The 21,659-nt window shown below is 39.4% G+C and overlaps 1 protein-coding gene across 1 annotated transcript; it reads left to right on the forward strand.

Annotated features, from left to right (window-relative positions):
- Positions 1-605: 605 nt before the first annotated feature.
- Positions 606-16,605, forward strand: LOC129768784 (7SK snRNA methylphosphate capping enzyme bin3). The gene is made up of 5 exons (XM_055770660.1): positions 606-1,196; positions 8,769-10,826; positions 15,181-15,399; positions 15,460-15,606; positions 15,676-16,605. Exons 2-5 carry the CDS (start codon positions 8,898-8,900, stop codon positions 16,288-16,290), a joined length of 2,910 nt encoding a protein of 969 aa, XP_055626635.1. The 5' UTR covers positions 606-1,196; positions 8,769-8,897; the 3' UTR covers positions 16,291-16,605.
- Positions 16,606-21,659: the final 5,054 nt, after the last annotated feature.

Consider the following 21,659-nt stretch of genomic DNA (forward strand, 5'->3'; position numbering starts at 1 on the left):
AGAAACTATTTCATACTACAATTTGTCAAAAGCAAAACGTATTCCAAAAAATGACACATTAATATATTTCGTATCATTTTAGAATAAGAAAAATTGACATTTTTCATTATAAGCCCAAATATAATTGAGGTAAATGTTTTCAGGTTTTCTATGTTAACATGCCACTGAAAAAGTTTAACAAGGATACGCCCATTTCATATGTCGCACCATCTCCTCTTTACGATCATCAAATACATTTTCGCCACACTGCTGGGGAGTACTTTTCTTAGACCTCCTCTAAGCAAAAACTTGACTCCATCCAAATTCACCTAATTTTCAACAAATCCGTTACAACCTGTCCTGTTTCACATTTGCTATCTTCCCGCCTCACTTTGAATCTACTACATTTGATCACATATGCACTAATTGGTCTAAATATCCACTTTTTTATGGCCAAACGATCCCAAACCAGCCATTTTTATCTCCGCACCTGTGGGCCCAGTGGTTTGCTGTCTGTCAAACAGGGCCAGCATTTCGAGTGTCTCCATGCAAAACTTCACACCTAGCTTCACAGCGCTGAGTAAAATTCGCTCTCGCCTGCACCCGATCATCAGTTCGTGCCAAGAGTTGGAAGCGTATAGTTGGTCTGCGTTCGGATTCCCCCTAATTTCGGTGAATTTTCAGTGCTATTAAGCGGAAAAGTGAGTGATTTGCATGCAAAAGCAGTGCGGAAAACGTGTACTAGTATCATCCAGTGGGTGGACTTTGAGCCGTGGTTGGGCGATTTTTGAATTCGTGACACGCCGTGCTAAATCACTACGACCGTTGGGGAGGAACACAAGCAGCGCCAAAGCGCACACTGCACTCCAATCATCGTGGAGTGAGTGAGCGAACGAGCGAGGATTCCTCGATCCGGTCGAAGTGTGGACGGGAGAGAACGAAGGAGCGAAGACGAAAAGAAGGTCTTGCTTTTCCACACCGTGTGGTGCTGCGCTTCTGCTTCTTGTTTTGCTCTGTGGTTGAAGGGGGAGAGCGAAAATTCTGCATATGCAATAGTAGCAGCAGCAGCAATAACAACAAAGCACAATAACACAAGCGAAAGCGCGAACGAGAGGGAGAGAGAAAGAGCGATGTGAAGCGATTCATCTTTTATACGTTTTTCTAATCAACAAAGTTTTTTTTTGTTTTGTCCAGAGTGAGCAACGCGAGAGAAACAGGTTCGTGTACTGTGTTTGTTTATCTTTTTTTTGGGGATAAGCACTGTGGGTCTCTCGGAAGTGCATGTGGTCGGTAAATAAAATATTTTTTTCCGTATCAGTAAATAGTTTTGTTCTTGGATTTTAATTTGGTTTAATGGTTTAATTTTAAATTCAATTTGATATTTTTTTCAAATTTTTATGCACAAGAATGTTTTATTAGTTTATGCGATATATTCACTTTAGTCGGATCCGCGATTGCAAAGATACGGTGTCTTCAAAAACAATTTTCGTAAGAGATTATTGTACCATACGAAAAAAAAATAAGTTTTCTATGCACATTGAACACTGAAGGCGCGTTCACATTCTGCCGGTCGGCCTGTACCAGGCGGTATATTCGGTTCGTTATGTCATGTGGATGTCCCATCTCGAGACGTCGGTTAATCGTTCGATTAATTCAAATAATCGAATATCTGAAATTATAAACGAGTAATTTTGTATCGAATAATTTAAAATCAAAATATAAATACATCGAATAATTGTCACTGTAATCGCGATTAATGAAAAAAGGAATCTTTCTCAATGTTAATGCATTTTTAGGTTAAGAATTAGGCTATACAATTCTTTTATCCAACATTTTTATATCCAACCGATAGACCACGAGACCAGAATGACAACGTGATACGTGACTATTACGAGAAATAAATATTCGCTCGATCAATCGAATATTGAAAGACAATTATTCGAATGAATCGAATATTGAAAAATTCCCCAACGATTAATCAATAATCGAATAAATTTTAGACATCACTAGTCCCATCGGGTACATGAAGTCATGAACACACGAAGCACAATGCCGTCAATGCGCATTTACTTCGTTTTATTTTGGTTTGATTTTCTTTGATCCGGACTGACTTGTTTCGGGTTGTGTTCGGTTTTCGGCACGTCGGCAAGCCTGGACGGCACATCTACCCTTATTCGTCTTTACCGGGTGGCCAATGTCGATTGGCGTAATGTAGACGCATCTTAACCCTTTGCGGTCGAAATTGATTTCCCTTAAAAGAGATTCTCTTAGCTTCCCACGCTTATAATATTTTGTTTATATCGAGTACCGTTACCTATTATTCATAGAAACGCCGTAAATATTCGTGAAGAAGTTCACTAGGCATTAAAATTCGGTCAGAAAGAATGTAAACTATTACTTTATTCAAAACAGTATTTAGTATAATTCATTGCTTCGGTGGCTGAGAGTAGACAAACGACCGCAGAGGGTTAATTTGATACGGAGAACGGAGTTTTCATTCATGATTTCCATTTGAAAAGTATTCATTACGTGAAAATCCATTATTATCTTTCACGCTTAACTAACTCTTAAGATGAAGGTCCTTATTCCCCTACATACTTCACGAAACGTACGGCACGTCATTTGACTTGGTTTAGAGAACGTTAACATTTTTTTTTTCTCTATTATAGTGGCTTTTAACAAATTTCGGCTGGTTCTTCACTTTTACTTTCATTCTTGGAATGAATGTCGGGAGTGAGAATTGAACTCGTGATCTCTGCGTGAGAGGTGTGGATGTTACCATTACGCAGATCGCCTCCACAGAAGAACGTTTATAATTATTTTAGCTTTCAAAGAGTTTTAAGGCAGCATTCTAGTCTAGAAATTTGAAAAAAAAAATAAATACCACTTTGTCGGTTGAACAAAGTGTGAATGTCAATCACTTCATTGGAAAAAAGAATAGCTATGTTCATTATCGCTAAATATTAGACCCGTTTTTTATTTATTTTTTTATTGAGGTGCCTATTTCTATTTCAGGGTGGTCAAAAAAATAATTGTTCCCCCTTTTCCCAAAAATTACTTCCTTCATTAATTTATAACTTTTGAACTACTGAACCGATTGAGATGATCGACATATCAAATTAAAGCCAATAAGCTTCTTTGAAAAAAACCTTGTACTTGCCAAACATTTGGATTTTGTTTTCGTAATGATTGATTGTATTTTTTTTATAGTTTACTCGGTTAAAGATAGAGGGCGCTTTCTTGAAAACTGAGTTTTTTTACATAACATATCCAAAAATCAGAGTTTTTTTCGACTAGAGTAGATTTATTCAACTAAAATTTAATTACCGCAAATGTAACGTTTTTGCAAGCTCATTGGTTCCAATTTCATATGTCGATCGTTCGAACCGGTCAAGTAGTTCGAAAGTTATGAGTTTTTAAAATGTCATTTTTGGATGAAAAGGGAAAAAATATTTTTCGGACCATCGGTTAACTTTGAAAAATCATTAACCCAAAAAAAAATACGCCTCTCTGATTCTCGGATATTTTATGTAAAAAAATGGTAGAAAAATTATTGAACAATTAAGCCCCTTCTATCTTTAAACGAGTTAATTATAAAAAAACAAATACAATCAACAATGGTAGCAAAGGAAGAGTCTCGAAGTCTTGGCAGGAGTACCCCCGCTTACTCTTCGGTTCACAGAATTATCCTCCAGATTTCTCATCCGTTGCAAGATCATGAATCCATTGGTGATTGATAACTTCGAAAATCTACTCCAACTGACTCCTCAGTCAAGTTTTATGTCTTTATACCATGAGTACCTTACCCACGACGTGCACCCTTCACCAGGCATCTCCAACCAAGTTTGCTTCCCATACTTCTGCAATTCCTCTGTCATTTTTGATCTGTCCATGCGACAAAAAATCCATGGAATACCAGATCACCTATGCTCCAATGTTATTCCGTCGATATTTTCGGAAAAATATGGGAAAGTTGGATCTGATAAAATGTTCTTTACTGACGGTTCATTCATAAACGGGTCCACTGGCTTCGGCATCTTCAATGAAAATTCCAGTGCCTCTTTCAAACTCAAAGATCCTTGTTCCGTGTATGTCGCTGAACTGGGTGCGATATATTACGCATTAGGGATCATTGAAACATTGCCCATCGACCACTATTTTATTTTTTCAGACAGTCTCAGCTCAATAGAGGCAATCCGCTCAATGAAAGTTGATAAATGCTCATCTTATTTCCTAACAAGAATAAGACAACTATTGAGTGTTTTGGTCGAAAAATTATTCAAGATTACCTTAGCATGGGTTCCCTCTCATTGCTCGATACCGGGGAATGAGAAAGCGGACTCGCTAGCTAAGGTGGGCGCTTTAGAAGGCACACTTTTTGAAAGGCAAATTGCTTATAATGAATTTTTCCACATTCCTCGTCAGTATACGCTCGTAAGTTGGCAGCGCATGTGGAGTGGTGATGAGTTCGGTCGTTGGTTACACACGATTATCCCTAAGGTCTCGACGAGTGCATGGTTCAAGGGATTGAATGTAGGTCGTGATTTCATTCGCGTGATATCTCGGCTTATGTGCAATCACAACAACCTAAACGCGCATCTCTATCGCATTGGGCTCGCAGCAAACAATCTTTGTGATTGTGGCGATGGCTACCACGACATCGAGCATGTTGTCTGGTCGTGTATCCGGTTCCATGCTGCTCGCTCTCAGCTCTCTAGAGCACTGAGAGCACAAGGCAGACAATCGGATATCCCCGTCCGGGATATCTTAGGTAGCCGGGATCCTGATCTTCTGCTTCATCTATACCTGTTCCTCAGAAACGCCGATGTCAACGTTTAATGATGTTTCCTTCGTTGTGTCCCCGTTTCATATCCCTCCTATCCGATCGATAAACTTTTACTTAGTCGCGGCAATACATACACACACTCTTTACAGATGCACGGGCCGAAGGTTGTGCAGTCCACTGATTATTCAACAAGAGCCAAAGATTGTACCGCTCATGACAACTCTACACGAGCTGATGATTGCGCCGCCATTCTATCCTGGATTCCTTGAGTCGAGAAAGACGCACCACGCTAGATATGGGGTACAGACTAGGGGGGCGTTGCTGATCAATGGTCAGCTGCATCCCAATAGGAAGTATCCCGTGTCGGGCACACGTACAGAGCATCGAAGACTGCGACATACCAATTATGAGAACACTTGTAATACTAACCTCGAGTCAACCGCGAGTAATCGGTTACATATTACTAACATAGTCTAAGCAAACATTGTCAAAATATTGAACTCCCGGCCCCGTTAGGCTGACGCCATATGAGCCTTAATAAAATATATATTTTGGATAAAAAAAAAAAAAAAAAAAAAAAAATACAATCAATAATTGCGAAAACAAAATCCAATTTTAGCAAGGGCTACATTTTTTCAAAAAAGAATAGCTCATTGTCTTTAATTTAATATGTAGATCGTTTCAATCAGTTCAGTAGCTCAAAAGTAATGATTTTTTTAAAAAAGGGGAAAGAAATTAAATTTTCGGACCACTCAAATATGGAAATGGGCACCCTAATGAAAAAATAAAACTATGAGTAGCTTATACGTAATCGCAAGGCTAACGTAGGACTATCGCTGGCTTAGTAATCATTTGTGTACACTCAGGTTTTTTATGTGGGGGATACATACCTCGTAAAAAATCCGCGTTGATTGGACAATCCGCGTTAATTCGAAAATCCGCGTTAATTGCAAAAAAACGCGTAAAAAAAGCTGGGTGTATTGGTAAAACTAGTGACTGAATTTAACAAATTCCGAATTTGATTGAATTCAACATATTTACTTTGTAGGTAAAGAGTTTGAATAAATCATTGATAGAGTTCGGAATCGACGTTATCGAAGCAAATTGTTATCAACAGTGAGCTGAAGACATCGAGGGACATCTTCCACCTAGTCATGAAAAACCGAGCCAATGCACACCACACCAGAGTTGTCAAATGTTTTTCAGTAAAGTCTCGATTCGGACGAATAAAAGGTCTGGATATATATGAAATATACCTCTTGTAATTTTGTTTTATATTTTTTTTATTCTTTATTTGAGAGGTTTTCAACCTCCTGGGCTGGTTCGCCACGTTATCGACGGCATTGCTGCAAGGATTCGTTGAGATCAAATTATTGCAAATAAAATAATTACACAAAAGTTGGATAGAGGAACTGCCCTCTATCTGCGAACCACCTTTCGATCCAAAAGATGCGAAAAGAGTTGGGTCAATATGAAGAGATTATCATACAGCTCCGTTCAGCCGGAAAAGAGGTATTTACGTTCAAAACCTTGCACTCGTTTTCGAAACTTTGAACTCACACCCCGGTACAAAAACGCAGTCTTACATCAAAAATTCGGGTCCAATATTTTGCGATAACAGGGTGTCGACTTCTTGGAAAAACCTTGAAAATCGGGAAATATCATCAATCTAGAAAAAAATGCAATTCCGCCGATTAGAATTTTGGTTATTGCAGTAATTAGAAAGTTAATTATTCCAAATATTGTATCTGACTAGTTTGACTTTTTCTAGGTTTTTCAGTATATGTTGTTTGCTTTTGTTTTTGGAGAGGATATGTGTAAGGATCTCTATACTATATGGTCTATCTTGTGTGTGGAAACCTCTACGTCGGGAGGGCATTTGTTTTTGAATGTTTTTATGTAAACATGCGTGAGAAAACGGTTGTGCTATGCGATAAGTTTATGACAAGGAAAACCGAAAGAATAATGCTTTTGCGTCAAATTAATCAAAGTTAATGAAACCAGAACATTGCCAGAACAAATCGCTTTATTAAAATCGTAATAAAATCGTGAAATTGACCCAAATCAAAATGAAAATGACTCGTTTTGTATTAGTGTTTAAAGATCCGTCAAGAAAACTTTGAACCATATCAATGAATCCAATATTTTATCTTTTACGACACTTTTCAATCGACGTTCAACTTCATAAAAAATCACAAACAATCTATCGAAAATATCGACAGACGTTCAAAAATTTCATCGTTATAGCAAATTAAATGTATCCAAAACTACACCTATAGCACTAGTAGAAACTTTGATTGCTAGTCTGCATCTGGAATTTTTCTGAAAAATGATTAGAAAATCAGGGAATATGATTCGATGATTTTTTTTTCGGGTTTTGAGTCGCCACCCTGGATAAAAAACCAAACTACCAATTTTCACGAAAATCTAAGAACCATCATACTGGTTTGGCATGGAGTGACTGATGAGTAAGGTTAATTGACCCAAAAACTTGTTTCAATAGTTCAAAACTGCTTCGAAATCAAACTATGGGAATTACAAAAATCAATGAATATGACAACTGCTTAAAAGCCCATTTCAGTAAAGATTTCTCGATGCATGTCGTTGACTGACAGTAAAAGTTCTCTAAATATTTGGCTCACTTTCTGTTTTGCTACTGTGTTGAACAATATTTTTCGCTACAGAATGCATCTTCAGAACATGCAAGAAACAAACTTAATGTAGAGCACACTCAAAGCAGAAGATAAATATTAAGTAGGACGTAAGTCGTCGGTTTTCATAACGTGGAAATTATACGAAATGTTATGTTTTATGCGTTATTAAATAGACAACAGTAGTGGGGGACATATGTATAATCGCCTGGAGCCGCATTGTGTGTAGAAAGGCGAGAAGGAATAAACTATCTTCACCTGGTCTACAAAACAACGCAAACCCATCGGTCGTTTTGAGGCCCACTAAAACTTTCGACTAAAGGGTTATTTAATGTTTTTTTTTTCAATTATAGAGTCCTTAAGTTTGATCAGTTCATTCGTCTTTAGCATTGAAGAAGACCAATTTGAAAAACTTAACTAAACAGCTCGGTCTTGAGTAATACCATTTGGGAAGATTGGGATCGTTAGTTGGAAGTCTGATAAATAATAACGCGAATAACCTATTTGTGATTTTTTTCCAATCGATCATTCAATTTTCGGCATTTCAATTAATGTTTCCGGGTTAAAATTAACGCATGGTATTTTTCAGCGTTGAGAGTTGTGTTCTTCGGTGGAAAACGAAAGGTGAAAATTTCTTTCGATGCTATTGCTTTCGCCTCTGTCGCCACAACACAATAGATTCGGTTCAGATTTTCTGTTGCCGTTCAGCGTCTTGTGTTTAGATGTTTAGTTCTGCATTGGAGACGAAATTTTGCTAAGAGATACTGAAAAACTATTTAGATTTTCGAAAAGTTCAGCGTTACAGTTTCAGTGTTCTAGACAGCTAGCAATCAACTGTACAAGTCAATGCTTAGAATTAATTTGACAATTTACTCAAATTGCTTCGCGTATCGTTCGCGCTGCTTCCTCAGTGAAATCATTCATCGCATTATCGGCCCTTGACATTGCTATCAAATATTTGTATCGAAGAGTTTTAATATCAATTTTTTTCAATGTTTGCTCTCGCCGCCAATAATTTCGTAATTCTATATTAACCAATGCGGTCGTGTCTTGGACATCACCCTTCTTTTCTTGTTTTTTTTGCGACCCACGAAGCCATGAACACGTGTTTGTGAAAAAAGGTTGAATACCGCTGGATTGGACAATAGAGTACGATTTTCCAGCGTTAAGTTTTGGTAATTTTGTTATTGTCTGAATTTGCGTGAAGTGTTAGTATTTGCCTCTGATTTATTTCAAAAGGCAAACGTTATCTTGAACTGTATGTCTTCACATATTTTGTTCCATTTGGGCGTTTTTTCTTTCTCCAACCGACACAATTTTGTTACTGATGTCACTTTGTTTTTCATTTACAGATTTTTGAAATCCATCATTTGTGCTTTGCATGACGCAACGGGTAAGCGCGCAAAACATCTCTCGCGTTCGTTACACTAACAGCAGTGCGATATTTGGGCGGCGGTTTATCTGAGCGCGCCGGACTATTGATGGAAGACGCAGGAGTAGAGGGAGAAGCAGGTGGTGGTGGAGGAGGTGATGAACAGCAGCAGCATCAACAGCATGCTTTCGCTGCCGTACGCAATGAAGGCGGGCAACAACAGCCGCAGCCGCCACCGCCACCACTGCCGCCGCGATTGCATGGCAATAAGAAACAGAACAAGCATTTCTCGCGGCAGCAGAATAAAAACAAAAAGTGGAAACTGAATAAATTCAAGAAAAAGCAACGGGATAACGGTGGGAAGAAAAAGGAACAGCTCAAAGGAGGGCTGGATTGTGGGCTGCTGGTTGGAGGAAAATGTGAAGAAAAGCCTCTCCAAACGGCTCCAAACGGAGGAGGAGCAATGGAGTCAAAACAGCAGCAGAGCGGAGGGAAAAATAAACACTCGAACAAAAACTCCTTGAACAGCTTGATGCAGGTTAGAAATAAGCGTCTACAGGCGGTCGCAAAATTCTTTTTGCCAGATAAACGTCCCAGAAAGGATTGCATTATCCCGCCGACAAAATTTCTCCTCGGAGGAAACATCTCCGATCCACTGAATTTGAACAGTTTGCAGAACGAGTCGGAAAATGCCGTCACTCCCAAGTCATCTCCGATCCCCACGCCTCCACATTACAAGAACAAAATAGAGGTAATTATTCCGCCGAACATCAATGATCCGTTGCATCTGTTGGACCCGGTGGATTCGGTTGAGTACGAGATGCAGCTTTGCTCACCGATGAAGAGAAAACAGCGAGCTCGAAATAAGCGAAAGAGAAAACTAAAATCTGACAAAAACAATCAGAGTATCGACAATAGTAGCGTTGGAAACGCCAGTGGGCAGCTGTCCACTAGTCTATCGGAGGCGGAGGGAACCACGGCGGAAGAAGCCCAATTGTTGGAGGCTCCCGGTTCCACGGCCAAAGAAGTTGATCATCCACTCGAGAGCGGCAGCATAGGCGACAGGGACAAAGCAAGTCGTAATTTGAAGCTGGATTTGGAGATTTGTCGGAAACGAAGGATTAGCGAGAGCACATGTTGCAGTAATAAGGGTAAAGTGCGCCGCATCGATTCGATGGACAAAATCGTCAGTCCCGTCATACCTCAGCCAGGTGCTTGGAAACGCGGTCATTGGCCTACGCTACCGGTAGGTGGACGAAATCGTACCAGGACGCAGTCATGCACCTCGAACAGTGATGAGCCTCCGGCAAAACACGCCGCTCCCACCGAATCAGAGGTAACTGCCGAGGAGGCTAAACCGCCAGTTCCGGCAAAGCAAAAAGACGAATCGGAACAGCAAGAGACAGCGTCCAAAAGCGAACAGGGCAGTAAAACTAAGTCTCCTCAAAACGAAACAAATTATCATTATGGAAACTACGATCGATACTACGGGTATCGAAACTTGAACGAATTCATCGATGTTCGATTGAAAGTATTTCTGCGGAATCCGTATTTGTTTCGAGACAAGGACGTCTTGGATATCGGATGCAATGTTGGCCTAATGACGATTGCCGTTGCCAAAATGCTGCACACGAAAAGCATTACCGGCGTTGACATCGACAGCAAACTTATCGCCAAGGCTAGAAGAAATCTGGCGGCCCAGGTGAGAATCCCTCCGCCTGATGATCCTACGATGATTTCAGATGCTATTGTGCGATTGGATCAAGCCGCACAGAATGAGCAGCAGACGCCCGGGGAGCATTCCAAGAATGCAGTCAAAAGAGGCAAACCACATCCGCGTCGAAAAATCAGCGGCGCTCGTCCAGGTCAAACGAAGCATCATCAGCAGCGGCATCAGAGCAACGAAGCTAAAAAGGGCATTTCACAATTTTTCCCCATCTCGTTCCCCCTGTCGCTTGGCAATTGGGGCGCGAAAAAATGTCAACTGGATTTGATTTCACCGGATAATACGTTCCCGAGTAATGTCATCTTCAAAACGGTGAGTTTCAGTTAGTTTTTTTTTTTCGATTCATCCAAACATTTATTGCAGAAGCATCATGTGTAAACTGGACCAATTTGAATTTTTAATTCACAATTCTAACTATGATGATTTTTTTTCCTTTGCGAAACATGGCTTTCTTCAGGCGACGAGCTGAATTTTCACGATTCCAACATTATTCGCCTCGATTGAAATGACTCGTTTGGGGGCGCACTATTTGGGATGAAATTTTGGTGGGTTATATCTATGATATAACCGCAAGGTTGACGTGAGATTACCGTTGGATAACTAATTATTTCTTTGCATTGGTGAAATTTTTGATTGAATGAAACAATTTCCGAATTCAATTGAATTCAACATATTGGCTGTGTAAGTAAAGAGTCTGAACAATTGCCATTTAAGATCAATTCATACATTGTGATATATTATGTTCCTCGGTAGAAATTAATTTAATGACCGTCTTTTGACGGTAAACTACTTCTTTCAGGAAGGATGCCAAATCAGAAAACAGGTCACGTTTTTATGAAATGAAGTTAACGTGATAACTGTTTTCACAGCGAACGGATTCTGATGATTTGCACACCAAACGAATTGGAAATTCTCTAAGATTTGTTTGACAATTCCCTAATCCCTAAACGATTTAAATTAATGAAAACTGGAAACATTCCTATTTTCCCATACATTTGTTCTGCCGATTTGTGTGCTTCCCGTACCCGTACCGACAATAATCCGGTTCAACATTCGTTTCTGCCCGTTTTCAACTTATTTGATATAAAAAAGCCATCCACGATTGGAACCCACTCCACTTCTCGTTTGGGGGTCATCGGAGGAACATCGTTGCTGGCGGACATCGAGCGAGAATGGATTCGTTCCCTGTCGGGAAAGACAAGGGAAGGAGAAGTATGGAGTAGAGTTTCTTTCCACTGATGGAATGGAATAACCACAGTTGCAAGCGAGTAAGTAAGTACAAATTTCCTCCGACTTGCACTGTGGTCACGCGTATTCTAGAGCTTGCCACTAAGAATGCATTCTAGGCGTGTTATTTGGCATAGAAATCTCAACTAAGTACTAATAAAAAATGACGCAAGTAATACTACGTTGAGACGGTGAAGTTCCTTTAGGAACGTCAGTGTCATTTAAGAGAAGAGACCTTTCATAGAATATGCTTTCAAATCCCAGTAGGATAACTCCACACTTTTTCCACCCGAAACATTGAAATAGACCCCTATATTGAAAGGTTAGATTAGTAGTCTCACGTCAAAACAAGGAGATTGTATAATACAATTCCATGGTTCTACGTCGAAAATGCGGTCGTGTCCTGAATACAACCCTTTATAACTTTTTACGATATGATGTTTAGAGCTTCCAAAATATTTGAGCGGAAGAATTTTCAAATGATCATTGTAATTTACATTTCCCTCTGAAGTCAATGCATCTCTCAAGTGTACGTACTTCTCGAAGTGCGAATTAGCTTGATTTGATGAACTTCAGGTACCCAGTTTCGATTTTGACATGCACGCCCAACGCATATTGTTGAATCTATTGACGTTATCGCAGCGAATGGTTATCAACATTTTGTCTACTCATAAAACGGTATGCGTAGAAATTCAGTGAGCAGAAGATATGAAGGCATATACCAGGCAGACACGAAATATAATTAGAAAGCTTCACGAATTTCTTACACTCTAGAATTTTGTCTGTCCAGTTCTAAAAATATTTACACCCAACGATTTTCAACTAGCACAGATTCTTTGTTCCAACTTATTATCTAATGAATTATAATTCCTCTGATCATTCTCCACTAATCATAAAATATGTCTTTATCTATCTGATTTGAATTTTTTTTTTTTCAAATGCTGCTTTCAATTTCTGTTCATTCAGGAATAATCTTGAATACAACCCATTTATACTTAAGAGTTTCTCCTAGCCTTCTTATTTTTCAATGTAGTGCAACATATTTTCGTAGAAAGTTTTCATATATTATAAGAAATTTAGCCTCCTATGTTTAGATTGAATTGATTAGAACACCAATGAAATCATCATTGAATTGATTAGAACACCAATAACAAAAAATATAGGAGGTTTTGTCCAAGGCACGACCGCATTGTTGACGTAGAACTATAACATTGTTGACGTTGAACTATAACATTGTTGACGTAGAACTATAATATTGTTGACGTAGAACTATAACATTGTTGACGTAGAACTCATAACATTCCAGCATGACATTCACGATGGTCTAGCTTGGTATTCCCCGAAAAATTATTTTGTGCACAACCTTAACGCTTGCTTCGCCATAGCATCAGTTCTATGCATTGATCTAATGTCAAATAAAGCCCTTAGGACGACGGAAAACAAGCGATGTTTACTGCTTGGAGTAATGAGGAAGACAGAATATTTACCTCAGCAGAGATTAATAATTAATATTTGTGTTTGGCTCAAAACTAAAAGTCGCAATGTAGTCATAGCTATCCACAGGCTCTGGTCACCATCTTTCTGAAGGTTTGTGAAGATATCTGAAAAGAATTAGAGAAATCACGCTGAGATGACTTCGGAAAAAGCTTTGTTTTAGGCGCAATACTTGACCGATTTCGGCAACCTAAACCTGAAAAACCATAGATAGAAATTGTGGAAGAAAAAATGTTGAATTTTGTGTTATTGAAAATAATGACAAAGAAATAAATATTTTTTGTTCATACTCAAATTACGGCACAAGTTGATAGAAAGACGGGACAATCAAAGAGGGTCGTAAAACGGTACTGTCCCGTTCAGAACGGTCAACCCACGGGAACACATTTCGTTGAGAACAAAAGCATTCTCAACTTGCATGTATTTGCAATGCCGATTTTCACGATTTGCCGATTGGTTTTAAAGATCGTGTTAGGAAAAACACGTGCTCCCGATTTGCATGTATTTGGAATGCGATTTCCCAGGGACGTTAGTTTTGAAATTTTTGTTGGGGAAACACATTTCGGTGGGGGACAAAAATGCCCCCGACTTGCATTTATTTGCAATGCCGATTTCCCCAGGCTCCTCGGTTTTGAAGTCTGTGTTGAGGAAACCGTATTTCGCTGTTACTCTGGTTGCTCCTTTTGGGCAGCACAAATCGAGGAGCACAAATCGGGCCAATCGTGGCAGTTAGGGCGTTTGGATAACGCTTGACATTCACAATTATTCAATTGTTCATCTCGTGAAAAATATCGTTTTATTCATTAAATATTGACTATAAATTAATGCAACATCTTTGCGATCTATTAAGAAATGCTATAAACATTCGAAATTTTTCATTTTTCCCTACATGTTCTGTGTTTAGGTTTTCAATCCTCCTGCATGGCAAGCATGTTAGAAATATTTCTCTGCTCTTCTTCGTTATCCCTGGATTGCATGAAGAAGGTAATCCAAGATCCCCATGACAGTGTGATCACCTACCAATATCTTTATCGATCGTCAATCAATCAAGATCTCGTGAGTAAGTCGATATTGCGTATGAATTCACGAAAAATATTTGACTGGAGAAAATTTGCGGAAATAGTATCTGAAGCAGTCGTTTCGATGCAGGAACTTCTTCCCCTCGACTAGTATAACTTTACATCATGTTTGCTCAGGAAAAATCAGGAAAATTGGATTAGTGGAATGGTTTTGAAACTAAAAGGTTTGATTAGAGCAAAAAAAAGTGGATATTGACGGAAATTCGCCAATGGTTTGTCAAAGGAGACCACTATGAGCACTTTTTAGAATACGGCTACGAGAATGCGTGACTGGAACCATACAAATGAAGCGAGGAATAAAGAAGGTTTGCGACATAACGCTTCTATGCGGTTATGAAAATCTTTCGATGGTAGAATCCTAAATTGCCCTCCTTTCGTGTAATAATTTAGCTTCGGGATCGGACATAATTAAATTCCACTTGTTGAAGAGACTTCAAAACTTGGCGAAACAGAGTTACGATCACTATTCGTATAGGAAAATTGTAATGTCCCGGCTTTTGTCGAATCATTCTAACCTAATCGCGCATCTTCTTCGCATTGAGCTCGCAGCAACCAATCTATGTAAGTGTGGCGATGGCTACCGTGTATTTGGTTCCATACTGCCCGCTCTCAGATTTCCAGAACATTGAGGACACAAGACAGACAATCGGACATCCCCGTCCTTAGGTAGCCGTGACCCTGATCCTATGCTTCATCTATACCTGTTCCGCAGAAATGCCGATATCAGCGTTTAATGATATTTCCTCCGTTGTATTCCTGTATCAAGTCCCTCTTATCCGATCGATAAAACTTTACTTGGGCGCGGCAATAACGAAAAATAGGTCTGAAAAGAAATCTAAACATTCATTGTGAACCTTATTTTGCAGATGAACTATGTTCTCAAGGATGAGACTCTCATCAATTACGATACCCAGCAGTACGATCTTATTTTGTGTCTATCGGTGACCAAGTGGATGCATCTGAATTTCGGAGACAACGGTTTGAAAACAGCTTTCAAGCGAATGTTCAACCATCTACGACCAGGCGGTAAATTGATTCTAGAGGCTCAAAACTGGGCAAGCTATAAGAAAAAGAAGAAACTGACGGTGAGTAGAGAAAACTGATCCAAGGTAGCTGACCAACATTTCGTCTCGTAATTTTTCCAGGACACAATTTTCGAAAATTACAAGAACATAGAATTTTTCCCGAATAGATTTCATGACTTTTTGCTGAGTCCTGAAGTGGGGTTCAGCCACAGCTACCCCTTAGGAATTCCACGCCATTTGAGTAAAGGATTTCGACGACCTATTCAGGTAATTGTGGTGTTCTCACAGTCCAGCTCCATCAGGATTCGATTAACGTTTCCCTCTTCATAATTTTAGCTCTATGTGAAGGGAGATTTCACTCCCAGCCAGGCACAGTGGAGTGACACGTACCACCCGCAGACACCGTACGTGAATCATCACAACATATACACAGATATCGCGGCAACCACGACCCAGAACCACTGCATGTGGGGTTCGACAACGCCCTACCAGCCAAGCTACAGCGTTCGCTGTACACCCTCACACACCTTCATGGCCACTTCACCCTACTACAATCCACGCCAGACGGACAGCTACCAGCCCAGCTACGACGGGGGCAATCGGCGGGGCAGTTACTGCTTTGCGTCCCCACTCTACTCGACCACTTGGTCACCACCACCGGATTTGTGTCACCAGAGGCGGTCGGCCTCAAACACGCCCAATTCGGCAAGTTTTAGAAGCGCAGAAAATGACGATCACTACGCACAGCAGAGCCGCCACGTGTACCCTCCTATGGAGGTGTTCCCGTTGGAGCCCGCGGTCCGGCTACCTGGTTCGGCCAGCGTTCGGCAAACCGATTCCGACTCGGAACCCTCGTCGAATTCGGCCTCTCAAACACCCACGCGATCGCAATTTGATGTGGACCAATCATCGAACTCTCCCAGCACCACGCACTCACAACCGGACAAGTAGACGAACGGCGCTGTGTTTTTGGTCTTGATTTCCAATGTAGATGTATTTTTTTTTTCATTCTGTGATTGAACTAAGGTTTTGGATTCGGTTTATTATCCAAATTACCCATACACTATCTCATTGCTGCGAAACACCTAGTCCGTTTGCTTTGCGAAGAAACCCGTTGTATTGACTAATGTTACAAAGGATTAGTAGTTCTTTAGGACGACTACAAATTACCTGTTTTTTTTTCTTCTTAGATTTACTACTTAGATTAGCTATGAGACATAGTCGATGTAAATATTCAATAAGAGAATATACAATTTTGGCAAACAATATCGAATCAAAGCGTTTTTGTCTCCTGAAACTATTCCCGACATAACACTTTTAACGGCCAGCTGATGTAATAATCGAATTTTTCATGTCATTTGAACCTCCAATAAAAGAAAAAAAAATCCGGAAAATGAGAAACTGAAAAAAAAACTGGAAAATCGAACAAATCTTTGTCACATCCACTCGTGACGCGTCTTCTTCCAAACACCTTGGGCAGAAGCAGCATGGTCCCACCTGAGAACACCAACAACCACAAAAAAAAACTGAACAAATAGTCTGAGGAAAGTGTGAAGGTAAGGGCTGTATGGAAAACTCTATTATAAAAGGCTTTAATACTAATTATCCTTAATTGTCTATTCTAAATCAAAATCGAGTAAGTTAGTAACTCGATTTTTCCTATGTCTGATGCTAAGTCTAAACTTATAGCTGCGAATAGCTGCGAATCAAAGGTCCTATTATAGAAATCGATTCAATAAGAATTTTGCTCGTTATCTCTATGATACTATTAAAGATATCGAGCAAATCGATAGCATCGATCGAGTGATAGCTGTCGGTGCAACTGTCAGAATTTTTCGTGTTGTTTGGTTTGCTTGTTGCATATCTTCAGGGAATTATTCTGCTTTGGTTTGAGTCCCTGATATTTTCCTTTGGGAAGCGTTTCAGAAACGCTTAAATATATGCATTTTGCAAAACATGAAATTCGAGCTCGGTAAGATTTATTCCATTTTTCTCGATTTACAAAATACGAAATTTTGCTCGGTGTGATAGTGATAGTGATCGTATCGACTTCTTTTTCGATTTATATAATAGGGCCAGTATCCCAATCACCAGTGGCGTCGAGTGAAGCTTCCGCACCCGGTGCGGAAGTGACTGGTTGCACCCCAAATATTTTTGATCTATATAAATAAAACTCTTACGTTTTTAAACTGTTTTTGATATCAATTAATAAATATATAAATAAAATTAAATAGGGGGTCTTCGTAGCCTAATTGGTTGCGTGTCCGCTACTAAGCGAACAATCATGAGCACATAAAGCCCTAAAGCCCTCAACTGACCATCTTTGTGTGTTATTCTAGCTACAACGTCCACACAACAATCATCATGTGACGGTAGCCTCATATCAACAGTCCCGCTGTGTCCAACTGTGAACATTCGAACAATAGGAATATTCTTACGCCGAAAAATGCGACATGTGTTGTGTATCGATAGAATAGGAATAATCTTACGCCTAAATGGCTACTGTGTAATGAGAAAAACATAAGAAAAGATGTACACGATAAATTCGGCTCTGTTACAGCTGAATTGCTAAATGAGCCTAATAAAAATAAAACTGATGGGAAAAAAACTAAATAAAACAGCTTATTTTGCATTTAAACATCATAGATTTCTATTATAATAATAAAAATAATAAATGTTGTTCTTAACTCATAGTTTACATGGTATGGCATAAAAAAATCACAGCGTAAGAATACTTTCTGGGACATTTTTCAGTTGAGGAGCTCTGAGTTATGAGCTCATAATCGTACGCTTAGTAGCGGACACGCAACCAATTAGGCTACGAAGACCCCCCATAGAATATGGATCCAGTTCAATTAATTGTACAGGATTTTCCTTCTCAGGTTACCTAAAGGTAAACTCTTCCGCGGGTTGTGACATATAAGATTTTCGGAATTTTGAATATATTGAGAGTGCAAATTGAAAACAAAGAATCGGTCGCATCACGAAAATTTCCTATTTAACGCGCTCATTGCTCGGGTATTCCCTGATGGATTAATAAGATGTTTGTGTCAATCGTTTCAGGCCCTCCCTAATAATTTATTACAGTGAAAAATATATATTTTCTGAAACTTCCTGATTATTTTTTACTCTAGACAGCGAGCAGTACAGAGATAGAGAGAGCTGAAAGAGAGAGTGTGTGAGAGAGAGAAAGAGCTGTCTACGAGTGCTAGGATACTATTCTTACTTGTAATTATGCAAACGATGTATGTTACTATAATACTTTCGGGCGCGAACGATATCGAAGTGGTGTGATGTTATTTTCACATACTACTGTTACGGACAGATGATAGCACTAGAAAATAGTACAAACTAGACCCCGGGAGAGCGAGGGCAAAAATAATACTACCTAAGGATGAAATAATTATTCTTTCCTTCATTCGCAGCGCAAGCGTATCGACGAGCTGATAAACACTAGATGCACCAATATAGTGCTACAAAGTTTATTGTATGTTAATTTGGGATAACGCAGACGTCGCCAGATCGCATCTTGCGTTATCGCGTACGAGAAGAAAGCAAAAGGAACAAATTGCAAAAAGGGAATTCTAGGTTCAAATTCTAGGTTGTGCACCCGTGGCCGAGTGGTTAGCGTCTCACATTATCATGCCGGGTGTTTAGGTTCGATTCCCGTTCTGGCCGGGGGATTTTTTCGTCAAAGAAATTTCCTTCGACTTGCACTGTGGTCACGCGTATTCTAGAACTTGCCCCTCGGGATACATTCAAGGCGTGTTATTTGGCTTAAGAAATCTCAACTAAGTATTAATAAATGACGCTAGTTAATGCGTACGTTGAGACGGCAAAAGTTCCACAGGGAACGTTAACGCCATTCAAGAAGAAGAAGAAGGTTCAATTTTAGGTTCAAGAAAAAAAAACATGTATAGATTGGAAAGGATGTGAATAAAGATTAGTATTAGAGTAAATTAGTGGGAGGGATCCTCGTAGCCTAATTGGTTGCGTGTCCGCTACTAAGCGAACGATCATGAGTTCATAACTCAGTTGACCTCAATTGACCATCTTTGTGTTATTCTAGCTACTAAGTCCACGCAACAATCATCATGTGATGGTGATCCCAGCCTCTCATCTCACATACGGTCTACTCCATCGGCAATTGATACTATTAATAACACAACAATGGAAGTTTCAAATAAACTGTCCCGCTGTGTACGGTCCAACTGTGAACATTTGAAAAAAAGGAATATCCTTACGCCGAAAAAGGTGACATTGTGAATTTTCAACACATGTATCGATAAGATAGGCATACTTTTACGCCTAAATGGTTACCGTGTAGCAAACAACAAAATTGTCGTGAGTTGAAATGTACACGAATAAAATCAGCTCTGTTACAGCTGAAGTGCTAAATGAGCCTAAATAAACAAACAAATGGGATAAAAAAAAATGCAAATTGGATTAGATTTGTTCACCCTTCATATATACCATATATGAAGTTTCCAGTATAGGGAGATTCATAGAATTACTAAAGAACTCACTTTCGTGGATAAACCGCACCGCGGATCATCTGCTCGCTGATAATTGGGGTTCTGCTGTATATCATTTCTATTCGGCATTTTTAATCGAGCTATGCACCATACAACGACTAATCGCCATTCTACTGTCATCATCGCTCGGTGATCAAATCATTACAAAAAGTTTATTTAAGTGGAATTTTCCAACCTTCCTGTAACTTTTTTCTATTTTGAAAACGTTTAATTAGTTCACCCGAAATACATTACCATTTTTGCTCTTCCCGAACAAAACACAAACCTTCGTCAATGTCGAATTGTGCAGCCACATTTGCGCAACTCGATTGAATTTGGGTCGAACGGGTTGCAGGATGCAAAGTTGCGTCCCGTTCGGGTAATTCTGGTTCGATCGGATTCTTGAATAGGGGAGAATGAAGTGCGATACACAAACAACGTCACCGTCACCGTTCCGTCAACAATTCTTTTGAACTTATCTTGCCGACGTCTACGTTACCGTTAATGGCGCAGGGGTAGTGGGGGGAAAGTGGTCATCTGCTTGTTTGGTAGTATAACTATTGACTATTGACACCGTATTGATCGTCATCTTATGTTTGAAGAATTTCATGACTTTGGAGTCATCCTGTACTTCAGTGGAGCTGTCGCATGTCAAAATATAAACAAAAACAAAAATCGCTCTCTCGGTAGACATTTGGCCGTAGTTTTGTGCGTTTTGAATTTAAGGAATTTGTAGTGACATTTAGTTTATTGGACCTGAAATTTTCGAACAGTTTGGATGACTGCTCACAGATTCTAGGAGAGGTGAACAGATATTTTGTTCGATTTCAGCGATTATTTCGCATTTCGTTGTTTGGAGGGCAATGTGGTCAGTGGAGGATTACTATTGACAATGTTCTGTTTTCAAAGGCTGATATACCTTATCACCTTCTGCTCCTAAAGGGGTCCCTTTTGTGGTTTTAATCCAAGAAAAATATACCACCCCAGCCAAAACCAAAACTCATTATGAAAAACGTTATGTGTTTCCTACTACGTTTTCGTACATATGAGAAAATTTCAATGGCGACTCTAGGTGAATAGGCCTAGGTCATTTCATACATGTACCTACTATTTCAATAATAATTTAAACAAATTTGGACAAGAAAACACGCATAAATCCATCCCTTCTAGCGTGATAGTGCGAGTGACCACTTTGCCCTCCACAGGTGACCACTTTACTTCCTCACTAAAAAAAAAGTTCGAATTTTCAACTTTTTTTCTAATGATCAAAAATGTACTATTTTTAATTTTCATAATAAAAACCGCTTACTATCTTGAACTACAATAAGTTGAGCTACAATATTCTTCGAAGAATGGGAATTTTAGTGGTATGTGGACACAGGAAATGGGCATGTTCCTAAGGGCACATTCCCCTGCGTGAATGCGACCATAAGATTTCAGTGGGTATATTTGTTGTTTCATTCGTTTACGTTTACTTTACGATGACAGGATGTTGCATGTGACATGGAGAGTAATAGTATCATAGCAAAGGATTCATTTCTACTCTAATTTCATCTGTTATGTTTGAATGAATACAGCTCGATTATAATGACGTCATATGGTTATTGCCAGAAGTTACTGCCTTCTTTTGTGTACCGTGTCAAAGAGCACCACCTGAACACTCTAATCTCGTCTCTTTCTCGTTCTCTTTATCTAGGGAAAAAACTGTCTGGTATTAATCAGGAGAAAATAGCAAACATCATCCGTGAAATTCTCGCGAGCAGAATGAATGAACGAGCGAGAGTGAGATAAAGAGTCGAACACCAA

Source organism: Toxorhynchites rutilus, chromosome 2 (assembly GCF_029784135.1).
Source record: "Toxorhynchites rutilus septentrionalis strain SRP chromosome 2, ASM2978413v1, whole genome shotgun sequence".
Taxonomy (NCBI): Eukaryota; Metazoa; Arthropoda; class Insecta; order Diptera; family Culicidae; genus Toxorhynchites; species Toxorhynchites rutilus.

Coding starts and splice junctions, on each gene's coding strand:
- LOC129768784 (XM_055770660.1), top strand. CDS start 8,898: ATGGAAGACGCAGGAGTAGAGGGAGAAGCAGGTGGTGGTGGAGGAGGT. Junction 15,400..15,459: donor AGAAAAAGAAGAAACTGACG/GTGAGTAGAGAA, acceptor TAATTTTTCCAG/GACACAATTTTCGAAAATTA. Junction 15,607..15,675: donor GATTTCGACGACCTATTCAG/GTAATTGTGGTG, acceptor TCATAATTTTAG/CTCTATGTGAAGGGAGATTT.